This window comes from Gorilla gorilla, chromosome 5, assembly GCF_029281585.2.
Source record: "Gorilla gorilla gorilla isolate KB3781 chromosome 5, NHGRI_mGorGor1-v2.1_pri, whole genome shotgun sequence".
In the NCBI taxonomy this organism is placed as follows: Eukaryota; Metazoa; Chordata; class Mammalia; order Primates; family Hominidae; genus Gorilla; species Gorilla gorilla.
Genome location: NC_073229.2, coordinates 97,257,379 through 97,282,384, shown reverse-complemented (window position 1 = coordinate 97,282,384; position 25,006 = coordinate 97,257,379). Strand labels below are relative to the sequence as shown.

Here is a 25,006-nt window from a genome sequence, read left to right as displayed (position 1 = left end):
GTCTCCTCTATGAAGACATTCTGAAATTCTACAGAAATCTAGTAAGGAACTTATTCTATAATGAAACCAATACCCTAAGCATCAATCTAGGTGATTCTGAATTTAAAGTTACATTAAAAAAATAAAGGTACAAAATGCTCCGGAATTAATATATGAAGTATTTTTTATTAAATTGGGGGAGCCAATTGATTTCTGGAAAATTGTCTTTGTATATGAAGATGCAACAGACTTGAGGTTAACAAACATTCAATGTGTCATCAGAATTATAATAAAGTTTTATTTTTATTTATTTTATGTTTTATTTTATTTTATTTTATTTTTAGTAGAGACGGGGTTTCACCATGTTGGTCAGGTTGGTCTTGAACTCCTGACCTTGTGATCTGCCCGCCTCGGCCTCCAAAAGTGTTGGGACTACAGGCATGAGCCACCACACCCGGCCTTGTTTTACTTTTAAAAGGAGTGACCTGCAGAGTGCTATGGCTCACGCCTGTAATCCCAGCACTTTGGGAGGCCAAGGCAAGTGGATCACTTGAGGTCAGGAGTTTGAGACAAGCCTGGCCAACATGGTGAAACCTGTCTCTACTAAAAATACAAAAATTTGCCGGTCTTGGTGGCGCATGCCTGTAATCCCATCTACTTGGGAGGCTGAGGCACGAGAATCACTTGAACCCAGGAGGCGGAGGTTGCAGTGAGCTGGGAGCATGCCACTACACTCCAGCCTGGGCAATAGAGTGAGACTCTGTCTCAAAAAAAAAAAAAATTAATGACCTAAAAAAGAAACAATAAAAACAACTGAAACACAAATGAAGAATAGATCTTTGTTATTTTTAAACGATTTTCAACTATTGGAAATCTATAGTTGTTTCCAATTAACTGTTAATTGATGAGATGAAATTTTCTATTCCTTAAAGGGAAATCCAGAGTGTTTCAGAGAGCACTGTCTACACACAAAGAAAATTTAATTTTATTCACTCTTTTTGTGATTTTATTTATTTTAAAATAATCACTGGAATACATACAATTGCCTATAATAAATTTTGATTAAAAAAATTCTGGCTAAAAAGATACCCAGCGTAGTTGAGTTTTACCTGTTTTTCAACCTTGACCACCCGACCGAGCATACTGAGATCGTCTGTGGTCTCATGTTCTGCTGTTATTTTCTCTCGGCTCTTCTTATCTGATGTGATTTGCCCTTTTCCAAGAATTTGATCAACGCTATCAGAGAAAGAGGAGATCTGATTATGAGGGCTGAAGGTGGAGATTGCCCTAGGTCAGAATGAAGAGTTTTGGAAAAAAAAATTAAATACAGTTATCTTCAATTTATGTAAGATGAAATAAGAAAGAACTTGTTCCAGTTGATATGCTTATTTGAACATGAGATTACACATGAAATTAATTTTCTCATTATTCTGGTCCAAGATAAAATCACTTATGGGTGATCTTCTGGAAGTAAAAGTGTCCTAAACTACAAAGTAATATGTATCTACCTCTGATCAGGCAGTTCCTGAATTTAACCATTTCAAAATATGACAAAAATCATAACTATAGTGATCTTACATTAATAGAACAGATTATTCTATGAGCATCTATTGTACATGTGTGAAAGATAAGCAGATAAGAAAGCCATGGTCTTTTTCTTTCGGAGTTCAAGTTGGAGAAGATACATGAGCTAGAAACCCAAGATTGGTTCTATAAATACTGTAGCAGTTCAACTTTATAAAACCTTGGGAGCTGTAGACAGTTTTATTAAAGAACTTAGAAGGCCGTGGCCATCTAGGCAGAGATTGCAATATGACCACAATCTCTGGTCATGTTACAGATGTTACTGAATGAATTAAAGCAATTTCCAAGAGAACTTGACCAGCCTAAATGAGAATCACTTTCTTCTTTTTTTTGTACGTGTTTAGAATTGAATTATCAAGAGTATTGACAACTTTCCAGTTTACTTTGTCTGAAGAGAAACATAGGCAGTACTCACTTCCTGCCATGACATCTAATTTACTAAACTGCAAACTCTACAAGGTCTGGGTCATTATTTTATCAATCCCTGGATGTCCACAGGTCCTGGCACACATGATGGGCTCAATAATTACCTGCTAAATGAATTAACAAATTGTTATTTCTATAACAATTGATGAACAGGTATTTTACTAAGGGCCCATTATATGCCTCACACTGGGCTAAGTGTGCTGGGGGGCATTAAAAAAAGTTCAAGTCTCAGTCCTTGCATTTTGGGCACTATATAATCACAAATGCTGGTAATTTGTGCTGGTGATAAAGCAAGGCTCTTAAAAAACTGAATTTACTGAATATTTTGGCTTTGAGATAATCACAATCAACCATATGTGGTTGGAATTAACATGTGGAATTCATTTCTTTTAATCACTCAATAAGATGCTACTAGGAGGATAGTATATTTGTAGAACCGTACAGGACATGAACGAAGGACCTCAGTCTTAGTCCAGAGCAAGGTGAACACACTTGCAACCAGGAAACAACACAAGGGCCAAGTCTCAACTTTGGCCCAGCACACCGAGAGTCTGAGTGCTCTTGTGCTCTGCAGTAGACTCTGCTACTGTATAAAGGTCAGAGAAAGGCCCGTCTTCACAGGTTGGATGGTTGGATGAAACTTAATGAAGGAGAAATAGTACGTTATTCCCAAAGGATGATTAGAATTTAGATAATAAATGGAATTTAGATAATTTAGGATCAGCAGCAGTAATAATTCAAACATCAGCAACAACCATTGATGTTTATTAGACACAGTACCAGGCCTGTTACATGTTATGAATTACATGCATTAACTCGTTCAATCCTCATGACAACCCTATAAGGCAAGAACTAACTTTCTTCCCATTTTTACAGATAAGGAAAATGAGACAGTTGGATGCTTTGAATGCCTGAGTTATATTTATGTTAAAAGCAAAATAAAATCAATGTTAAAAGCAAATTCCATTTGCCCACTAAAAGTGAATGAAAAATATGGAGTTCAGAGGTTTACTCTACTAAAGAGAAGTTCTTCCTAGATAGGTTCTATGCCCATTCCTTTACAAGGAATGACATTTCCATTGCTTACCGTGTTTGAAGGCTTTTAATTCTACACAACATGTCCAGATGACCAGCAGAATATTGTTCAATGACATCTTTTACATCATATGGACGTAACGTTTCCTTAAACTTCCGTTTTGCAACATGAAATTTCATAATTCTGTATGAGAACATATTACATATTAATCTTTATAACTCTGTTAATATAAGTTACCAAAATAGTTTACCAGTAAATATAATAAGAAACTCTGGGGGGAAAAGTCATGCATCGAATTATTTTTGGCTTCTGCAGATGTGTAATATAAAAGCCTGAGATTACAGTGGACAATTTAAGAACATCTCATGTGAGACAACACCTTAAGAATAGAAAAACACACTAAAAAAGAGGCTGAACACTAAGTGTTTTGCCTTTTTAATGTCCGTTGAAACCCTGAATGTAAGTTAAAGTCAAAATGCAATTCTAACTTTTCCATGCAATCTCCAGAAGTCCAAGATACAACACCTAGTAATAGCATCCCTTAAAAAATATAAAGGCTGTTAAAATGGTCTTTTATGGAACTACATGCATTTTTGAGATACAAATGTGTTTGCAAAACACTCTATTCTCTCTAGAGAAATGTACATTAATATGGAAATTTGTGTTTTTTTTCCCATAAATTATTCCTGCAGAATACTGCTGGATTAGCTAGCCAAGTTCTTTTTGTTTTAAACATAATACACTTTTTTTTTTTTTGAGATGAGGTCTCACTATGTTGCCCAGGCTCTAACTCTTGGGCTCAAGCAATCCTCCTGCCTCAGCCTCCCCAAGTGCTGGGACTACAGGCATGAGCCACTGGGTCCTGCCATAACACATTTCTTAACTAAGCTTGGGAGCCTAAGCTTTTCAGAACCAGAGACCTCTTATAACAATGCCTCCTGCAACATGGGCCCCATCTTTTACAATGATATTTCATCAACAAATTCCATGATGCCATCAATAGCTAATCTGCCTAAGATAACTAGTTCCTGCAATAACTTGATGCAATTTCTGATGAAAGCAGAGAAACATAACATTTGAATTAGTTTGTGTAGCCTTATTGCAGGTAAATTTAAATCTGTTGGTGTTTTTCAGTTATTAAATGGCCCATAGACTTCCATTATCACACTTGTAGATTCCAGGCTGGGAATCAGTCACTAAGAGACAAAATTTGTTGTCACTTGGTGGAAAGTGGGAAGATTAGGAACAAATGTAAAGTTGAAAAAGAAAACATCCATTGTCTATCTTAGGTGACAGCTGATTTCAAGGAATCCAAATTGTTTTATAGGTTAAAAAGCCTAAACCCTACCTTGCAATTGTATTATTAACTTTCAATTAATTATATCCTAATTATTCCTGAATCATTTATCTGTAATATTCTTACTCCCTTTCTCTAACCACATATTTTTCACCAATCTCTTCTTTATTCAGTATAGGTTTCGTATTTTCCCCCCAAAACCATTTAAGCAAAATTATTCAGCAGAAAGTAAAGAAAATTAGTGTTTTAATTTAACCTCTTAGTATTGAGCTTTGGTTCCAAATTGGTTTACCAGCATTTAGGTTTCATAGAGTCTTAGTGTCCTGTATCAAAAAAACTGAGAAAAATAACAAAATATGTTACATGTGAAATTTCTGGTCCTGAGCAATTATGTAAATATCTGTTTCCATATACCAGACTGTATATTAGGTAAAGGCAGACATAGATGTCTTTTTTTTTTTTTTTTTTTTTTGAGACGGAGTCTCGCCCTTTCACCCAGGCTGGAGTGCAATGGCATGATCTCAGCTCGTAGTAATTTCTGCCTCCCAGGTTCAAGCGATTCTCCTGCCTCAGCCTCCCGAGTAGCTGGGATTACAGGCACGTGCCACCACACCTGCTAATTTTTTGTATCTTTAGTAGAGATGGGGTTTCACCATATTGGCCAGGCTGGTCTCGAACTTCTGACCTTGTGATCTGCCCGCCTCAGCCTCCCAAAATGCTGGGATTACAGGCGTGAGCCACCGCGCCCGGCCTAGATGTCTTTTGTTCAACAGTCAGTGCTTAATAAAAGTTAGCTATTGTTGTTACTTCTACTATGACATTGTGTGCTTAGAGCTTCGCACAGTTTCTGACACAGTAAAAAATATTTGTTGAATAAGAGGAGGAAGGAAAGAAAGAGATAAAGAGAAGATTCTCTAACCTGAGTCATATTAAGAATAAAACCAGAAGAGCTAATCTAACAGCCTAGAACCCTTCTTTGCTGTCTTCAAAGTAGCTAATGATGCCTGGGTGGGCAGGAAAAAAGGAAAATCATCTTCATACATCCCAAGGTGGTTTTGCTGTTGTTGTGTGGTTGTTTGTGTTTTCATAACATCTGTCTACCACTTGTTATGTGAAGTACTTTGTATGTCTTCAATAGCACTTGATAAGATATTCCTTTCTCCTATTTATATTTTGGGAAACTGAGGTTCAAAGAACTTAAGTAACTTGCCCCCCAAAACAAGCAACTGGTATTAGGCAAAATCAGGATTCCACCCAGATCTGTCTGGTTTCCACTGCCACATTACCTCCTGGTTTTCCCATGGCATCAATTCTGGAGAATTGAGAAGTCTGAGTGGGATCTTTGGCAGTTCTTTCTTTCCTATGGTGGTAGAAGAGGGGCAAGCTACAGCATAAGTCAGTGTGTTCTCTCTGGCTGTAGCTCACACATTTGTGGTTTGGGACGCATCTGCCCAGATGTGAACCTACATACTTCCAACTGCCTTTTTTGCCCTAATGGGGATCTGCCATTGTTTCTTGGTGGGATGTTATGTGAGCTCTTTCAGATAATTCATCAAAAGTTGCTTGTTGCTTTTCTCTCTTCCTTTCAGAGATGTTTTAATAGAAAGTACATTTTGAAGGCATTTGATAGATAATATTGCACTCTAGCACTCATGCAGTCATAGTTCATGCAAACCTTAAATAATTTCATTTTTACTTACATAATTTACTATTTATGAGCTAGCTAGCTAAAGTTAAAATTAAAATCCATGGTTTATAATTGTGATCAATACTAAAAATGAAACTGATTATCTTTTATGTTATTTCAATATACTCACATAATGATAAGTATGCAAAACAGAGTAGATTTTAAAACTCTTAATAGGTTTATCATTTATTTTTATACATCATACCACTCCTCAGGTGGTATTGCCTTTTTTCCAGTGCTTTACTTACAGATTTTCCTACTTTATGTATGAGAATTAAATAGTGAAAATTGGATTAATAAATATCATTTCAATTATTTAGAAAAGAGGAGTATGTGCAGTGGTGCCTGGAGCAACCTTGCATTGACTCCCAACCACTGACTACTTTTAAGAATTTTGGTGGTTATTAGGCTGGGCGTGGTGGCTCACGCCTGTAATCCTAGCACTTTGGGAGGCCGAGGCGGGTGGATCACGAGGACAGGAAATCGAGACCATCCTGGCTAACACGGTGAAACCCCATCTCTACTAAAAATACAAAAAATTAGCCGGGCGTGGTGACGGGCGCCGGTAGTCCCAGCTACTTGGGAGGCTGAGGCAGGAGAATGGCATGAACCCGGGAGGCAAAGCTTGCAGTGAGCCGAGATCACGCCACTGCACTCCAGCCTGGGTGACAGAGCAAGACTCCGTCTCAAAAAAAAAAAAAAAAAAAAAAGAATTTTGGTGGTTATTAAACACCACATATTCTCACTCATAGGTGGGAATTGAACAATGAGAACACTTGGACACAGGGCGGGGAACATCACTTCCCAGGGCCTGTCATGGGGTAGGGAGCAGGGGGAGGGATAGCATTAGGAGAAATACCTAATGTAAATGACGAGTTAATGGGTGCAGCACACCAACACGGCACATGTATACCTATGTAACAAACCTGTACATTGTGCACATGTACCGTAGAACTTAAAGTATTTAAAAAAAAGAATTTGGGTGGTTATTAAATACAGCTGTTACTAAAAATTAAATTACATAGACCTACAATCAAGTACATTATATTAAAAATAAAGGTAATATGTACTCAAACCTCACCATTTCCTAATTATTTTACTGTATGTTACTCTCTAGGCTCTTGAGTTGTTCACATCTATTGTGTCCGTACCATGGAAATTCTATCTAATAATGTAATATTGCTCGTCTTCTCAATTCCTGCTCAGTGATGTCACATTGGTAGTTTGAAAACAGCTATGACAGGAGTATTTACACTACAGAAATTGGCAAACAATACAAATCAGGATTTCCTTCTCCTGAAGAGCTGGTTGTTCAGCATTTACCAGTGCATTACTGATGCTAAAAATATCTTACTTATTAAGGATTAAGTTTTTGAAGATGGAGATCAAATAGATTTTCTCAACTGGCTGTGTTGTGGGTTGAAAACAAAAACATTGAAGAGATTCAAAGTGAGATATGAAAGTTCTAAATCAGGTTCTATGGTTTATAAGTATGGAGGGAATGTTTAAAAGCATAGACTGTCTTTCTTTTTTTCTTTTTTTTTTTTTGAGACAAGGTCTCACTCTGTCACGCCAGGTGGAGTGCAGTGGCACAATCATGGCTCATTGCAGCCTTGACCTCCCAGATCTGCCAATCCTCCCATCTCAGCCTCCCAAGTAGCTGGGCCTACAAGGATATACCCCCACACCGGTTAATTTTTATATTTTTTGCAGAGATGGGGGGTCTCCCTATGTTGCCCAGGCTGGTCTCAAACTCCTGAGCTCAAGTGATCTGTCTGCCTTGGCCTTCCAAAGGGCTGGGATTACAGGCATGAACCACTGCACTTGGCCCATAGATACTTTTGAAATCAATGATTTATATAAAGAACGATGACCCTGTCATTATACTTTTGTTAAAAGAAGACTAGGCATGTCCTAATAGCTCTCAAAGCTGTCCCCTCATTTGCATCTCCACTGCTATAGGCTTAGAAAGAACAAACCTTTCAAAATGCAAGTAAGGGCATATTACCCCCCTTCTAAAGTCCTTCATTGGTTTTCCATGGCCTGTAGGATAAACATCAAACTCCTAGAAGCACATCCTATATGGCTGTTTATAAACTGTCCTCTACCTCTCTTGCCTCATCACCTTCCACTTTAGGTTCCAGCAACAATAAAGTATGTGTAGGTCCACAAAAACCCTAGCCAATCAATTATATACTTCAATTACTTCCATTTGCTATTTCTTTTTCCTGAAATCCTGCTGTGTTTTCAAAACTCTGCTTTAAAGTCACTTCTTTTGGCCAGGTGTGGTGGCTTACACATGTAATCACAGCACTTTGGGAGGCTGAGGAGGGAGGATTGCTTGAGCCTAGGAGTTTGAGACCAGCCTGGGCAACATAGTGAGACCCCTGTCTCTACAAAGAATAAAAAATTAACCATGCATGATGGCACATGCCTATGCTCCCAGCTACTTGGGAGGCTGCGGTGGGAGGATCACTTTAGCCCAGGAGGTCGAGGCTACAGTGAGCCTTGACAGTCTTGCCACTGCACTCCAGCCTGGGTAACAGAGTGGGACCTTGTCTCAAAAAAAGCTCACTTCTTTCATAGAAATTTTTATGATTCCAACAAAACAGTTAATCACTTCTCTGTTAACCTCTAGCTTAGTACCTAACACACCACACTGTAATTATTTACTCATATACTAGCTTCCTCCACCAGACTGTGTGAGACCCTTGAATGCAGGGATTATGTCTTCTACTCTTGATATCCCAAAACTTGGCCCAGAGTTTAATGAACATGGGAGGTTTATTTGTTTAGAAGCTCTACTGTGGAGACTTTGGGCAACTCTAGAAGGAAGAGTGTAGTCAATGGTGAGAATTCCCCCCTTCTCTCTCCAAATACTCATCTCTAGTCATTCCTCTGCATGCTGCCTGCTCTCCAGCCCATCTGGATTTTCCTGTCACCAAAGTGCCCATTCATCAGGATTCTGTCTCTTTGCACTCTACCTAAAATGCTAATTGTTCCAGATTCAGCTCAAGCACCAAGTGCTCTAGGAAATCTTTCCTAACCACCCTCACTGGGGTAGATGGTCTTTCTCTGTGCTTTCAAATGCACTGTGATGTAACTAAATCTGTGGCAGTGTGTCTCACCCACTGGAGTTTATTCATGCCGGGAACTGTGCTCTTTACTTCAGCATCTGCATAATCCCTGGCAAGTATTAGGGGGTTCATTAAATGCTAGCTGAAGAAATAAATGAGGATTTGCTATTCCATAGTTCAAAGATGTTTGTGTTCTGTGACAAGGCAGACTCTTGTACAGATCTTCTAAAAAGAATGCCTCAGAATAGATTGAAGTTCTTCAGGCACATTTCAGAAAGATCATAAGCCTCTGAGTTTCCTCCATGAATAAAAAAAACTTTCTAAAGTAAAAGAAATGTTCACTCATTCAATAGTTAGGACCATGTGTGGTTCAGAAAAGTCATTTAAATAGAACTGCTACTGAAAATCATGAAAACATAATGTTCTTTTTCCTTAGATTGCTAACGTAATTAGGATCACACAAAGCAACTGCATTGCAAGCAACCAGATATCATTTTGAGGAAATAAGGAGAAAGACAAGAACAGTGGAAGTCAAGAAATATGTAATACTACAACATGATAAGAAGCAAAAGTAAAGAAAGACCTAATAGCAAAACAAAACTGTCTGGGGAAAAGAGAGGGAAGAACCTGCTGGGATGGAATTATATTGGTTGAATGAAATTTATGGTATTATAAGACCATCAAGAAAACAGTGGAAAACATGTGGCTCGAGTCTAAAAAGAATACAACCTCAGTTTTTCATTCCTAGGAGATTGCTATCAGTGCTTCCAAAAATCACGTGTGTCCGTCTTGCTCTAAGCAGGACCAGGTGTGAGGGATGCTCTCTGGGGCTCCTAACTGTTTTAGCCATCATACTCTGTGAATGAAGATGCCTGGTCAGTGGGGTCACATAACTTGACATGTTTACATTATTCAATTATCTCAGCCTCCCTCTTTCCACCCAATCCCCTCTCACTTCTTCCAGGACAGTACACGATTTTCATGATCAAAATAGAAGGTAGAGAGAGGAAAATTTGTGTCCAAGCTAAGTTTGAGAAAGCATCTCTGAGTATTTAGTATTGTCCTCCTTGCCCCCTGCAGCATTTTCTTATTTCTCTGGTCATCACTGGAATGCCTGGAACTGCCTCTGTCTCTATGATGCAATGAACTTAACCTGGGCACCCACTATCCATCTGCTGGAAACAGAGCTGGATGGCGGGGATACAAAGGTGAGCAAGACATAGATCTTGCTCTTTTCAACTTAGTGTTGAGTGGGTCTCCAAGAGTTGTGCTTGGCTGGATGGCTGGTGCAGTGCTAAGTACTTTACTTGCATTCTGTCAACTTAAAACTCTAAGAATTTTCCACCTTTGACATTTGGGTCAAGTAAAGCTCAAGAGGTTGAGTTACCTGTTCAAGGTCACAGAACTAGTAAGAACAAGGTTACTGCAGATGCCAAGGCTCACATTTTTACCATTCCACTCACAGTGCTGCAACACAGAGTGAATCCCAGGCAGGCAACCTTGTAAACATTAAGGAGAATGTTTAGGCTGTCTATGGATCTGACCTCCTACTCTGCCTTGTATGCTCTGACATTCTCACACAAATGAATCCAAGGCCACATTAGTCATTTATTCATCTCTATCCTTGTCTTTCCAGAGGGGATCCCATACTTGGAATACATCTGCCTTTCAACCTGGCCACCTGCATTCTCTCATAAGGTCCCTTCTGGGAATCAGTCCATGGCTAATATGGGTTACCTACCTCCAATAATTGTAATGTTTTCCCTTTTATCACAAATTTTAGGGGCTGTCTGCTTACTTTACCTCATTTGTAGGATATATACATCAGTCTCATTGGAGTCTGTTAGTTTTGCTTTACAGGGTATATTTTCCAGCAAATATATGTAATATATTCCCAACGTATATCATGAGCAAAAAGCTACCCAATTAGCCTTTGATAAGAGGAGAGAGTAGGCCATTATCTCGTTACTTGCAGGGAGCAAGGAAGCTCAGAGTTCAATAATTCTAGACACCAGGAAAAATATGTGGGTGCTGAAAATTGAGGAAAATGTCCCAAAGTAGGTATCAAACTATGAATTCAAAAGGTCTTTCAATTCTTCAATTTTTTTTCTAAGACTTGCATTTCATATACTAAGGGCTTTAACTACAGGATGAGGGGGTGGAGGGGAGACCAGGGGAGTAGGGGAGTCCTTATTGGCAGGTAGAAGAGTGAAATCTGGTTTCACGCTTAGTTCTCACATAGGCTAGCCCAGACCTTCTGTGTCTTACTCTCTAAACACAGCTGGGAGCAAGTCCAGAGCGACTCAGAGTCTAGACAAGGGCCAGAAACTTCTTCTATAAAAGGCCAGGTAGTAAATATCTTATGCTTTGTGGGTTGTATGGTCTCTGCTGAAACTACTCAAGTCAGCCACTGTAGCATGCGAGCAGCCATAGGACAATAAATAAATGAATGAGTGTAACTACATTTCAATAAAACTTTATTTATAAAAACAAGCCCCTTGGGTTAGATTTTGATCCCCTGGCTATAGTTTGCTGACCCCTGGTTTAGATAAGAAGAGCTAAGAGAAAATGCCCTGAAGCCAGGAATAAATGAAAGCCCATGAACTGGCCTGGGGAAGAAGCAGAAGACCTTGGTGGCCTCTTACATGCTTACAAAAAAAGTTTGATAGGACTTGTGTATTTCCTACTAGAAAGGAATGTCTGGGCAAATCATTCTAGAGTTAAATTAGGACCTTTAAGATACATTTAATGATTAAAATGATAATAATATTAGATAGCACTTTATAGTATAATCCTATGATAAGGGTACTATTGCCATCCCTGTTTTGCAGATAAACTGAGGGACAGAGAGGTTAAGTAACTTGCCTGATGTTAAACATCCAGTAATTGTGGAATTAGGACGTGAACCAGTTTGGCTCCAGCTTTGAGCTCTTAATCATAAGGTTCCTCTATTGTCTTAACATTAAGATCTTCATACTTTAACACAAAATAACAACAATGAAAAAGACACTTTGATATGATATGATTGTTTTTACTCACATGTGCCTGGCACATAGTAAGTGTTCAATACACTTTTGCTAAGTGAATGTCCTGTTTTTACTATGTCTCTCCTTCTTTGAGAGAGGTCTAAAGTTTCATGCAAGAAGTAGTTAAGAAGTTCTACTAATTTTTCAAAGGATTACCTTAGAAGAGAAAGTGACTGATTCATCCATTCTTTCGTGAATATTCATTAAGTACCTATGACGAGCCCTTTGGAGGACCAGCAAAAGGCTGAGGAATAAGTTACATACTCATCTGCTTCTTTTCTTCGTGAGGGTAGATTGCATCACTGGGACTAATACAGCAGCAAAGAACAAAAGATCTCTAAGGTTAGTCTCCTTTGATGCTGTTGGTTATGAAGAGACAAGGAGTCTAATAAACCTATTGCACAAAACTGACATGCCCCAGCAGTACCACTAGAGGGTGTAAAAGATTCATCACAAACCTAAACTGGTACCTCCTCTTGAAACTGAAGTCTGCTCATACAATTTTCTGAGCATGAAGAAATAACTAAAGCAAAGTGAAACTCTGGGTAGACGACATCTATATATACACACGAACACATGTGCACTTATAAGGAAATGTAGGTGCATTTGTTGTGCTGCCATGAGTTCTAAAATCTTACAAAAGTCTTATTCCAATCCTCTAAATTAGGGTAAAAATATTGCATATGAATATGCAGAGATAAGAACGATGAGAAAACAGAAGCAGCAGTGACTGCTGCCACCACCAAACAGATGGACGGACCCAGCCAGCAGCCAAACCATGTGCAGGGCGGAGAGGGCTCAGCCAACTGTGAACTGAAGAGGCAGTTTGATTGACTGTCAAGACAGCAGTACTTCCCAAGCTTGGCTGCTCTTTGGAATCACCTAGGGAGCTTTAAAAAATGCCTGGGTCCTACCTCCAGAAATTCTGTTTTAATTGTTCCAGGGCATGGTCCAAAGATTTTATAAAACTTTTCAGGTGATGCTAATGTGTGGCCAAGGTTGAGAGCCACTGGAGTAGAGACAGGATTGGGGTGACGGTGGCATGTGGTGGTGGAGTGTGTTGGGGGTGGAACAATCCCTGCTCTCATGCAAAGAAGTGATCATGATTCATGCCAGCTTGCAAAATCTTCTAAGTCGCACATGTCAGACCCATTGACATGGCATTAGAGTGCCTTGGTGTCAGACCTCTAATCAGAACCGAAATGCTTCCCCGTCCTTGAGTGAGGTCTGAAGTTTCATGCAAGAAGTAGTTAAGAAGTTCCATTAATTTTTCAAAGGATTACCTTGGAAGGGGAAGGAAGTGCTAAAGTGACTGATTCATTCATTCTTTCAATGAATATTCATTGAGTACCTATGACGTTGTGCTGAGTATTGTGTTAGGCTCCGAACTGTTAACTGCTGGGAGCTGGCAGAGTTAAAGAAGCCTCCTACGTGATGACAATGATCATTTGGTCCTCAGTCTCTTCCTCTCTACAAGCATGGTGCAAGACAATGGTTGCTGCGACTGTGAGCTCTGATAGGATTTGAGAGTTTCATTTGTCCAGAGCTTGGAGCTCTCTAGATAAGCTCCATGTGGCTGCCTCCCCTAGTGATGCCTGATGAGTGGGACTCGAGAATTTGTCCATTCATTAATTCATCAAACATTTATTGAGTGCCTATTATATGCCAGCTTCTGTGCTAGATGCCAGGGATACAGCAATGAAGAAACAAATCCTATTGCTTGGGCACTTTCAGTCTAGTAGGGCAGACAGACAAGTAGGCAGACAGTTAAAATTCACTTTGTGATGTGCAAGGTGGTGGGAAGCCCAGGTTGATATGGGAATGCAGAAGAGGGGTGTTTAACCCAGGCTGGTAGAGGTGATCAGAAATGATTTCTGCAGGAGATGACAGTGCTTTACCTACTCTGCACCCTCATTTCTGGGGATATTACTAAGTTTCTGAAGGTTGCTGAATGGCCCCCTTGTGATTGCAGATCTTATGTTTGTAGGGTGGATGTGGGTTTCTCCCCCTTAACCCCTCACTTTATGTTGGTTATTTGGGTTAATTTACACTACCGACATGCATTCCACATCCCTCTGTTATGGTTTGAATGCCCCCTCCGAAATTCATGTTGAAATTTTATGCCCAATGTGGCAGTATTGAGGGGTGGAACTTTTAAGAGGTGATTAGATCATGAGGGCTCTGGCTGTATGAATAAATTATGGATTAATGGGTTAATGGATTAATGAGTTATCATGAGAGAGGAACTGGTGGTTTCATAAGAAGTGGAAGAGAGACCTAGGTTAGCACTTAGCATGCTCACTCTGCTTGCTATGTGATGCCCTGTGCTGCCTCAGGGTGCCACAGAGAGTCCCCACCAACAAGAAGGCCCTCACCAGATACACCTCCCCACCTTGGACCTCCCAACCTCCATAACTGTAAGAAATAAATTCATCCTTATAAATTACTCAGTTTCAGATATTGTTATAAACATCAGAAAACAGACTGAAATACTCCCTCTTCCAGTTTGGAAAATTCTATCTTCTGATTTCTGACTCTCCATGAGAAATACAGCATCTATCTGTCTTAAAAGCACGGACCCCAAGGCTCATCCTTCAGGTGACCCAGAGCCTTTTGATCACAGAATTTCCCCTGAGGCAGCCCTCACTCGAAATTGATCACGGGACAAATCCAGCAGACAACTAGGGCTGCAGAGCTTGATAATTTGGGTCACTATTGAAGGCATATGTGTTAGTTATTTAGAATACTTTTTAATGTTGTTTTCTTGTTAATACATAAACATAATTCAACAATATAGATTTGTATTTGTGTTTACAGTATTTAAACTCTGACAGTTTTATAATCTGCAAAGCAAGTTATAAAATTATATATCTAAGATTCCTCTACTCTTCTTTCATCTTAGATCGGGTTACTAGACAAGACCAAGGAACCCCAGGAGTCCCCGGATGCACTGATCTGTCTCATTTTCTTGGTTTTAACTCTTGATAGAGAAATGTAAATTAGCTCCACGTGTGTACAGTCTGTCTGATATTCTCACTGTAGGGGCAAGCAGATATTCCATTTGGCTCACTTAGGACATTCAGACATTCTGTGGCCACACTGTTTCCACCACTGAGAGTAGACTTATTCTCCTAATGCTTGCCATTATTGTCCTTTATATGCAGGATCTAGTAGGCTGTCCTGCAGAGTTTTTGTTTTTTTTTAATGTTTGTAGAGATGGGTCTTGCTATGTTTCCCAGGCTGGTTTCAAACTCCTGGGCTCAAGCCATCCTCCCAGCTGAGCCTCCCAAAGTGTTGAAATTATAGGCATGAGCCACTGCACCTGGCCCCTCCTGTAGATTTTTGTTGGATTTTCTTTTAAGGGTATAAGAGTAGTAAAACCCAAGCAAGAACTTCCAGATCTGGAGAAGTCTTTCCTGCCAGGAATTTGTAAGCATTGATATGGCGACTAAATTTGGGGATTTTGTGTTCCTGGGAGTGTAAAATCTTGCATAAATTTTAAAGTGTAAAAAAAAAAAACAAATAATAAAGTGTGAAATGAATAAGTAAATAAATAAATTGACTATACATGACTCCTTTAAAATATTTTTAACATAGAATAGGAGATTCTATATTTTTAGCAAATAATAGAAAACTCAGTTTAAATTATAGCCAAAGAAAAGGTTTAATATCTCACATGCTACAAAGTAAGTGCATCTTCAGTGAAAACACTACTTTAACACAGCCTCGGAGCAAACGTAGCCACAAGTAATTACCTTCAAAACAAAAACAAGCAAAAACAACATTCCAGGGAGTATATTAGCTGATTTTAAAGATATGTGCTAAATGATCCATAAAATGTTCTTTTAGCAGCGTCCTTTACTGTAACATGTCATAGATTGGCTGTCAAGAATGTCTTAATAGTGACTTGCAAAGAAAGACTCATCACCTCTGCTAAAATAGCAGAGATGCCATCAGCAAAATTAAGAACTGGTGATGATTAAACAGCTTGTAGATTTAACAAAACCCGCAATGGCAAACACGTGCCTCTTCTTTACTTGCGGAGTATTCTTGCCTGAAATATGAAATGAGATGTAAGAAGGATTCACAGCTGAGATTGCATTTTAGGGATGGTCAAGATAATGGTCCCATACATGCCTTTCAGAACAGGAATAACACAGGGGCAAGAAAACTGAAAAACTTTATCACCCAACCCAGGGTAACAGTGAGGCCTGATTTGCATATCCACCTCAGGAACTCTGAAATGTCATTAGTGGTTCTTCAGTTCACTGATCAGATCTGAGCTATTTTAGAAGAGTTGATGAGCCTTTGCTAGTTACAAAGAAATTCTTGACACTTCATCTATGTTCATATTAGAGTGAAAGATTCTGGTAATTTAAAAAAGTGTTCTATTTACCATCTGGCTTCAAACCCTTTTCCTTCTACTGAATTTTTCTCCGAAGTCACAGATGACCTCCTTGTTGCCACTTTCAAAGGACCTTCTCACTCTTTATCTTCTTTGACCTCTCAGCAGCATTTAACAGCGTTGACATCTGCCTCCTACTTGAAACACTTTCTTCCTCTGGCTTCTCTTCTGTCACACTCTCCTGGTTTTCCATCTGTCTGGCTGTTTGAATCTATCTCCTTCAGAGCATTCTTACTTTTGCAGCTCCTGTTTGTGAGCCTTAGACTTCTGTGTTGACCATCTTCTCTTTTTACTCCCTGGGGTGAGACTTCCACAAACCATTTATCTCTGTGCTGACAGCTACCAAATTTGTCCATATTCCAGACTGCTCTCCTGGGTGTCAGATCCAGAGATCCACCTACCTGCTGAGCCCTACTGTGACTGCTTGAACTCAACACTCAATAATGCACCATCTCCCCTCAAGCCAGCCTGTCTCACCATCCTCCAGATATGCCATCCTTGATTCCTCCTGTTCTTTCCCTCCATCCTCTCCAATCAGTAAATATCCAAATCCTATCTGAAATCCATCCTTGACTATTCTCCATCATGACTGCCCAGCTCAGGCCCCAGCAGATCCAGGTATTGTAATAATAGTTCTCTCTTTCCAACACATTCCTTACATTGCAATCAGAGTCATCTTTCCAAGTTTTCAAATGAAGCACTGCGTTAGTCCGTTCTTGCACTGCTGTAAAGAAATACCCGAGACTGAAAAACTTATAAATAAAAGAGGTTTCATTGGCTCATGGTTCTGCAGGCTGTGCAGGAAGCACGACTGGGGAGGCATCAGGGAACTTAAAATCATGGCGGAAGGCAAAAGGGAAGCAGGCTTCTTATGTGGCCGGAGCAGCAGGAAGAAAGAGAGAAGCGGGAGGGAGGTGCTACACACGTTTAAACCACCAATCTCATGAGAACTCACTTGCTATTATGAGAACAGCAAGGGGGAAATCCGCCCCCATGATCCAATCACCTCCCACCAGGCTCCTCCTCTGACATTGGGGATTACAGTTCGACATGAGATTTGGGCAAGGACACAGATCCAAACCATATCATGCACTGATCTGATAAATTCATTTCTGTACTTAGAATCCCCCACATTCCTGCTCATTCTTATGGTTCCTGCTCTTCTCTTCAGCCTTACTCTCCCCATCCTTGTCCTCCACCTTCAACCATCACCCTTGCTTTCTAATGCCACCTTCACTTCTGCTTCTTTGCAATTGCAGTTCTCTCTGCCCAGCCTCTACATTCTCCTTAGTAACTGGCTAGTTCCTACATATCTACCAGATTTCTTCTTTTCTTTCTTTTAGAGTCTTCCCAAATGCCACCTTCCCCAAAAGTGCCGATATAGGTTGGCCCAAACCGTCCTGGACTTCTGTCACTGTAGTAATATGCTGCTCTGCATTGTAATTGACTCTACTTTTCTGGTAGTTCCTCACAACTCTAAGCAGGGATCCATCTTTTTTGTTAACGTTTATCTCTGTGCCTGGTGCACAGTTGAAGCTCAAGACCTATTTTTCAAATGCGTGCACTGAACTCTGGGAAGAGCTTTAAAGAGTCTACAGTCAGGCTTCGACAAGGGTCAGGGAGGGAGAGGGAAGAGCTAACTTCTCCCTTTCATTATCCTGTTGCTTCTTCAGAGGGTGCCCGGGAAGGCAGCAAGCTCACCCTGAGGAGAAAAGAGGTGAGATTTACTTGGAACATTGGCTGATGATTGCTCTTCATAGGTGAAAAAATTGCTCTTCTAGGTCAGGCGCAGTGACTCATGTCTGTAATCCCAGCACTTTGGGAAGCCAAGGGGGGGGAGGCAGATCACCTGAGGTTGAGAGTTCGAGACCAGCCTGACCAACATGGAGAAAACCTGTCTCTACTAAAAATACAAAATTAGCCAGTCATGGTGGTGCATGTCTGTAATCCCAGCTACTCAGGAGGCTGAGGCAGTAGAATCCTTGAACCTGGGAGGTGGAGGTTGCAGTGAGCCAAGATCGCACCGTTGCACTCCAGCCTGGGCAACAAGAGTGAAACTCTGTTTCAAAAAAAAAAAAAAAAATGCTCTTCCAGCTCTGAGTAGTTTCTCAGTCCAGGTGGTGCGAAGGTAACTTCAAGGGGAAAATGGCAAGTGCTTCCAGGTGAAGGAGATGCAAGCAGGTGAGGCTGTGTATGTTTTGGAAGATGGGAGCACCCTTCAGAAGACAGAACAAAGTGCTCCTCTCGTGTGACTCATCATGGAAGCGGGTGGAGCTCAGAACGGAAAAGGCTGACCCAGATCAGAGGATGGGCAGTGGAGGCAGCATGCTGGAAGGCATAAGGAGTCCAGACAACTCAAGGGTAATAATATTAGCATTTACATAGTGCTGACCGTGTATACCGTTCTAAGTGCTTTGTAAATGTTTATTCATTTATTCATTCCTTACTACAACCCTATGAGGTCAATACCATTACCATCCCCAGTTTGCCAATGAGGAAACAGAGGCTTGAAGAGGGAATATGAGTTGCTCAAGGGTGTACAGAGGCTGTCCTGTTTCTTGGACTACCTCTCCCTAGCAGCTTCAGGGAGGGTGGGAGGAGGGGATAGAATCAGCCAATGGTACCAGTGTAAAGTCGTTTGTCAGCTTCAACTAAAGACTTCTTCGAGTTTTCACCCTGGACCTTATTCATGTATTCATTTGATTCTCTAAAAGGCTAGTCTGGGCTGGGAAAGAAAAGGTTTCATAAAGTGAAACATAGCAGGCATGACCATTATTGCATGGAGATAGTAAGAGACGGTAAGAGCAAGACACAATCGATAGCTTCTTGGTCATTTCTCTTCAGAATAATGAATAATCTGCATCAGTGGTTTTGTTGATATTCACAAAAAGAACAGGTTTCACAGTATTTTGATTCAGTTCTTGACAACTGACATAAAACATGGTTGTATAAAACAAACGGACAGGAAAACAACTGTCACTGAGGATCTTATTAAGAGTGGCCTTAAAAGTGTGATCTGAGGACCAGAGCTGCTTCACCAACTCTTGGGTACCAATCCATGAAGAGATTAGTGCTTAGAAACTTTTAATAGCAATTTGACAGGATAATTTTATATCTGTCGAAATAGTTTTAAAAATTGAAAAAAAAAAAAAAAGAGTAGCCTTGATCCTAGATGTAGTAATTCATTGAAAACAATACTGGTAAGAAGCAGGTAAACTTTGCATTGCACTGTTTTAACAAAGCTCTTTCCCCAAATGGTGAATCCTTTACACAGTACTTATACGTTGCATTGGTGTGCATATCTGATAAATTACCTGCCTGTTCAGTACATAAATACAATTTCTGTTATATTTTAAAAAGTTATTATTCTGGGGCTCTTCCATAAATATGCAGTTGTATATGACTTTCAAATATTTGTTATTCTAGTGTCATTCTTTTTTTTTTTTCCTTTAGAGACAGGGTTTCACCGTGTTGCCCAGGCTGGTCTTGAATTCCTGAGCTAAAGTGATCTGCCCAACTCAGCCTCCCAAACTGCTGGGTTTACAGGTATAAGCCACCATGCCTGGCCTGTTATTTTAAATTTAAACAGCATATATTAATTTTTGTGTAAAACTTTGCCCAAGATTCATATATATATATGTAATGACTACAAAGCCAAGTACTAGCATGAAAGGTAATAGTCTGTTACCTTCAGATAGTCCCAATTAGCCAGATGCTTGACCTTTTGAAGGAACATATCTAGGTAATTTATGGGCTATATTTTTAAGACAGTGATAGAAAAACGGGTGATCCACTACGAAATAGGTATATGTGAGTGTGTAGAATCCTCTAGAGTCTATCCATTTGTTTGTTTACTTTCCTGCTAATTTTATCTTTCCATTTAGGAACTAATTTCTATGAGTGGATAAAAAGAAACTTAACATTGTTTGAACTGAATCACTAAAATATGGGGCTTTTGTTAAAAATAAGTACAATCTTCACTCCTAAAGGTGAGTTTGAAAACACATTTCCAGCACATTTTTGCATTTCCCTGAAATAATATTTTGAGAAAAATCTATGATAATTCTGGAAGAAATATACAAAACTAAGTTTTCTTCTGAGTAAAAGACATATTTGGGAAATAGTCTAAGAATAGTCATTCTTTACTATGTACCATGAACAGTGACATTATTTATTTTTTAAAAAGTGTCAGAGTGCATTTGGATAATAGAATCCAGACAAATTCAGAGAGTGTCCTTAATCATCTCTAGAAAATGGCAGATGTTTAATAAATATTGATAACTGAAAATAAGAACTCTTACTTTGCTCTTTGTGAAGGTAGTAATATTATTTTCCATACTGTCATCCTTGCAGTAGAATACATATTTTTTGTTACACATTTTAATTTGGCTGCTAGGAAAAACTACTATTGCAAGAGTTACTGAAATACAAAAGGCATATTTAAATATTCATGTTAAATATTCTAACAATTAAAAAATAACAAGAAAAATACCCAAAGTTACTATTTTGAGATGAATAATAGATGTTTCACACCTGCAATCTGTAATATACGTATACATACTGCTTCAGGGGAGCTGCAAGAGGTGGGCATGTTCTGGCAAAAACCCTCCGGCAACTGATGTTGAACTTACGAACATAATTAAACACCTTAGAAAAAGAACCCTTCTGCATAAGATTTAGGACTTATACCTGCAAACTTCTTTTTAGAGCTGCTAATTGTATTAGTTGGTTTTTAAATTATGTGTCTTTAGAAATTAAGTACACCATGAGTAAAATATTTTCAATTAGGTTATTAAGCTATTGAGTGTATCTATTAGGTTTTTACAGAATCTGTTAATTTAATTGTATTCTCTTTATTTTTATTTTTATTTTTGAGACAGAGTCTTGTTCTGTTGCCCAGGGTGAAGTGCAGTGGCACAATCTCGGCTCACCGCAGCCTCTGCCTCCTGGGTTCAAGCGACACAATCTGTTAATTCGAAATGGAATTTAGAAGTGATGAAAAACCACTAAGCAGAATCAGGATATGGAGGAGAAAAACATCCCCCTCAGGTACCACAATGCAGCAAGCAGAAAATGTCAGGAATCCACAAAAAGATAGACATGTAAATAGTAAAGTTCCATTAAAAATAAGAACCAAGAAAGAATTCTGAAAAGCAAGGGAATTCTGCAAAGACTTCACAAAAATCAGTCAAGTTTCAAGAAGAATAACAAAGTAAATCTTAAGCTGTTGCTAAAGTGCTTAGCTAGCAGAATAAACCTATTTCATTTTCTTTCTTGCAGCTCACAATCCTTTTTATAGGTTGTAAAGCAAAAGCAGAAAGCTTCAGAAGGTCTTGGGAAATGACATAAACTGGGTTAAGTATGACTTTTAGGAAGCCTAATCTGCTCTCACTAGATAAGATTTTCCATACTTGTTGCAAGTCAGATTAATTCGTGGACTGAATTGTCCTACCTTTACTTTAGGGTCTTTTATGGATATACTCAACATGTGAAAAATTTCAAGGTGACTTCTAGACCAGTAATGTTCAATAAAATTTTCTGTGACATGGGAAGTCTTTGGTTTCTTTGTCTAATGAAGTAGCCACTGGCCACCTGTGGCTATCGAACAGTTGAAATATGAATGGTGCGACTGATCAACTAAATTTTAAAATGTATTTCATTTTAATTAATTCAAATTTAAATAGCCTCAGTAGCCTCAAGTAGCCAGTGGTTATCATATTGGACAGTGCAGTTCTAAATCCTCTATCCCTTTAACTGAAGGCTTCAGACATCATTTCACTACATATTCTGGGTTATCTGGGCTTATACATCACCCAAGGCTTCTAGGTTCACTAGAGATAGGGTGACCATATAATTGATTGTCCAAACTGGGATACTTTGAGAAAGATGGGAGCATTATTAACACTTATGATGAGACTAGAGGCATAATCTGGGACTGTCCAGGCCAGATAGGAAGGTATAATCTCTCCACCCATAGGGTTTGTGACTTGAGGGTTCCATTGAGAAGTAACTGAACTTTTTTTTTTTTAGGCTGCTGCTACAGATAGTGTTTAAACATCTTCTGGAGTTTCATCACACCATGATTTTCTTTGCCCCCACAAACATTTATGAAAATCTTTAGAACTCATTTCTGCTTTCCCAGTGACTCTCAGCTATAGGGCAAATCAATGTCTAACATGATGCCAAATGACCAACTAAAAACAGAAGTAAGTAATCAATCATGCTAACATTCAAGATTAGACCAAACATGTGAATAGCTAAATTGGTTTGGATATTTTATTTTATTTTATTTTATTTTTTGGAGACAGAATCTCATTCTGTTGCCCAGGCTGGAGTGCAGTGGCATGATTTCAGCTCACTGCAACCTCCATCTCCCGGGCTCAAGAGATTCTCCTGCCTCAGCCTCCCAAGTATCTGGGATTACAGGTGCCCGCCACCACACCCAGCTAATTTTTGTATTTTTAGTAGAGACAGGATTTCGTCAAGTTGGCCAGGCTTATCTTGAACTCCTGACCTCAAGTGATCCGCTCCCCTCAGCCTCCGAAAGTGCTGGGATTACAGGCATGAGGCACTGCAACTGGCCTGGTTTGGATATTTTTAACTTTCTTCTAGTTTTTCACCAACAGGCAGAGGTATTTCTTTTTTTTTTCTTTTTTTTTTTGCAATATAGTTACTCAGCATTCCCTGACAGATACAAATTCTCCCAAAAGGGTTAAACTGGGCCAGCTGAGCATGCAGCAGTTCATCTAGTCCAGATCTTGATTGCGTGTGTGTGTGTGTGTGTGTGGTGGGAAAGGTCATGGAAAAGGTAAATTTAAGTTGCTAGGTATACTCTCTTAGCTCTCTGCCATCAGTAGAGGAAGCAAATTAAGATCAGCCTTTAACAATTACATTTCAGATAATAAGACTAAGTCACTGCAAAATACTTTAGGTTTCCATTTTCAGAACTCAACCCATTTTGAAATAACCTACAAGGCCTTTTCTTTGATATACAATTCTGTACAGAATACAGATTGGAGCAAGTCATAAAAATAATTAAAAAATCCAATTGCATCAATAAACTAAATGTCCTTAAAGTAGCAAATACACATGGCAAGCCAAGAGTCATGTAATCTCTCTAATATGACCTGGCTTTTCAAATCCCACCCACGTTTTATAACTCTTTGTGTTGAACACAGCAGAATTTTGTATTAAGAAGCAAATATTTCACAATTCAATAGGCATATGGATGAATAGGAAAGGGAAAGTGGTTATTCCAGGATATTTACCTGCAGAAAAAGAACTTAGCAACATAGTAATTCAATTAATCATAAGTATGTCTCTGAATCACGTTGTTCAAGATTTTCACCAACCTGATAGCTCGAATGACAGTTTTAAGTGGTGGGGTGAGGTCTTCCACTGATACATCACACTGGCATCCTTTTTCATCATATACATCATCAGTGCCAAGGGCTGTGTCAGCTGCAAGAGAATATTGCCAGTTAAATAACACCACCATCCGCAATTTGAAACATGTTGCTGAATTTTTCTCACGTGGAAATGGCGGGATACTCACAGAGTAAGCTGATAAACCAAGATATAAGGTCAGCCAATTGTCTTGCCAATATTATTCTTTCTTCTTTTTCTACAGCCTCCCCAGTTTTAAATATGAATACTTTTCTGAACTGTTTTCTACGGGCAGGATGAAGCTATCAACACATTATCTTTCCAGTACTGGTGATGGATTTGTGTTGATCCACCTATGCTCTTTTGCCCAGTTCCTTGGAAACTAACAGCCAGCTTTTAAGTGACAGCTGTCTGGAGTTACAGAAATAGTTTTTGGACTTGTAACTAACTGGCCTGTATATATCAAGCTCATATCCCGTGACATTGACCCCATTAGCCTTATGTCCTGAACAAGTAAGCTAAGTAGCTGGAGCCAAGAATGCTGACTACTTATTAGTTACTGGATACAGGCAGCCAGGAAAGAGCTTGCTTCAGATCATACAGCCAAAGCTGAGGGCAGATTTTCAGACTGGATAAAAAATCAGTTTTTCGTAAACCAAGGAAATTTACTTTTGGGTTAATTGCAAATGTTTGGGGAAGGCAGCAGGGTTATAATAAATGCCAAATTATTATGAATTTGTAAAGCAAATAAGGAATAAGCTCATTTCATTGCATTTCTGTTTTCAGTAACAAAATATTAGAATGAAGTTAAAATTCCTGTGATGGAGGATAGGTCAAATGGATATTGGTAGGTTTATATAATGGAATATTAGACAACTTTAAAAAATGATGTTGAAGACTAATGACTGGGAAAGTGTCACAGTATATTGTTAAAGAAAAAAAACTCTCTGCATATCTGAAATTAAGAATGATTTTATTGTTTTTGCTTGCCTGTATTTTCTAACATTTCTCCAATGAACATGTATTACTTTGGCAATACAAAGTAAAGTAATAAAAATGCTCTCATGAAAGAGGAGTTATGTGGCCTCCAAATACCTTTTTTT

The 25,006-nt window shown here is 39.1% G+C and overlaps 1 protein-coding gene across 3 annotated transcripts in view; it reads right to left on the bottom strand.

Annotated features, from left to right (window-relative positions):
- KCNQ5 (potassium voltage-gated channel subfamily Q member 5) overlaps positions 1–25,006 on the bottom strand; it is a 579,108-nt gene that overhangs the window by 5,357 nt on the left and 548,745 nt on the right. For all 3 annotated transcript variants that reach the window (XM_019030067.3, XM_019030068.3, XM_055390620.2), the window contains 3 exons: positions 23,870–23,978; positions 3,077–3,208; positions 1,089–1,215 (listed from right to left, as the gene is read on the bottom strand). In XM_019030067.3, the coding sequence (XP_018885612.1) occupies positions 1,089–1,215; positions 3,077–3,208; positions 23,870–23,978 (368 nt within the window). The remainder of the gene's footprint in view (positions 1–1,088; positions 1,216–3,076; positions 3,209–23,869; positions 23,979–25,006) is intronic.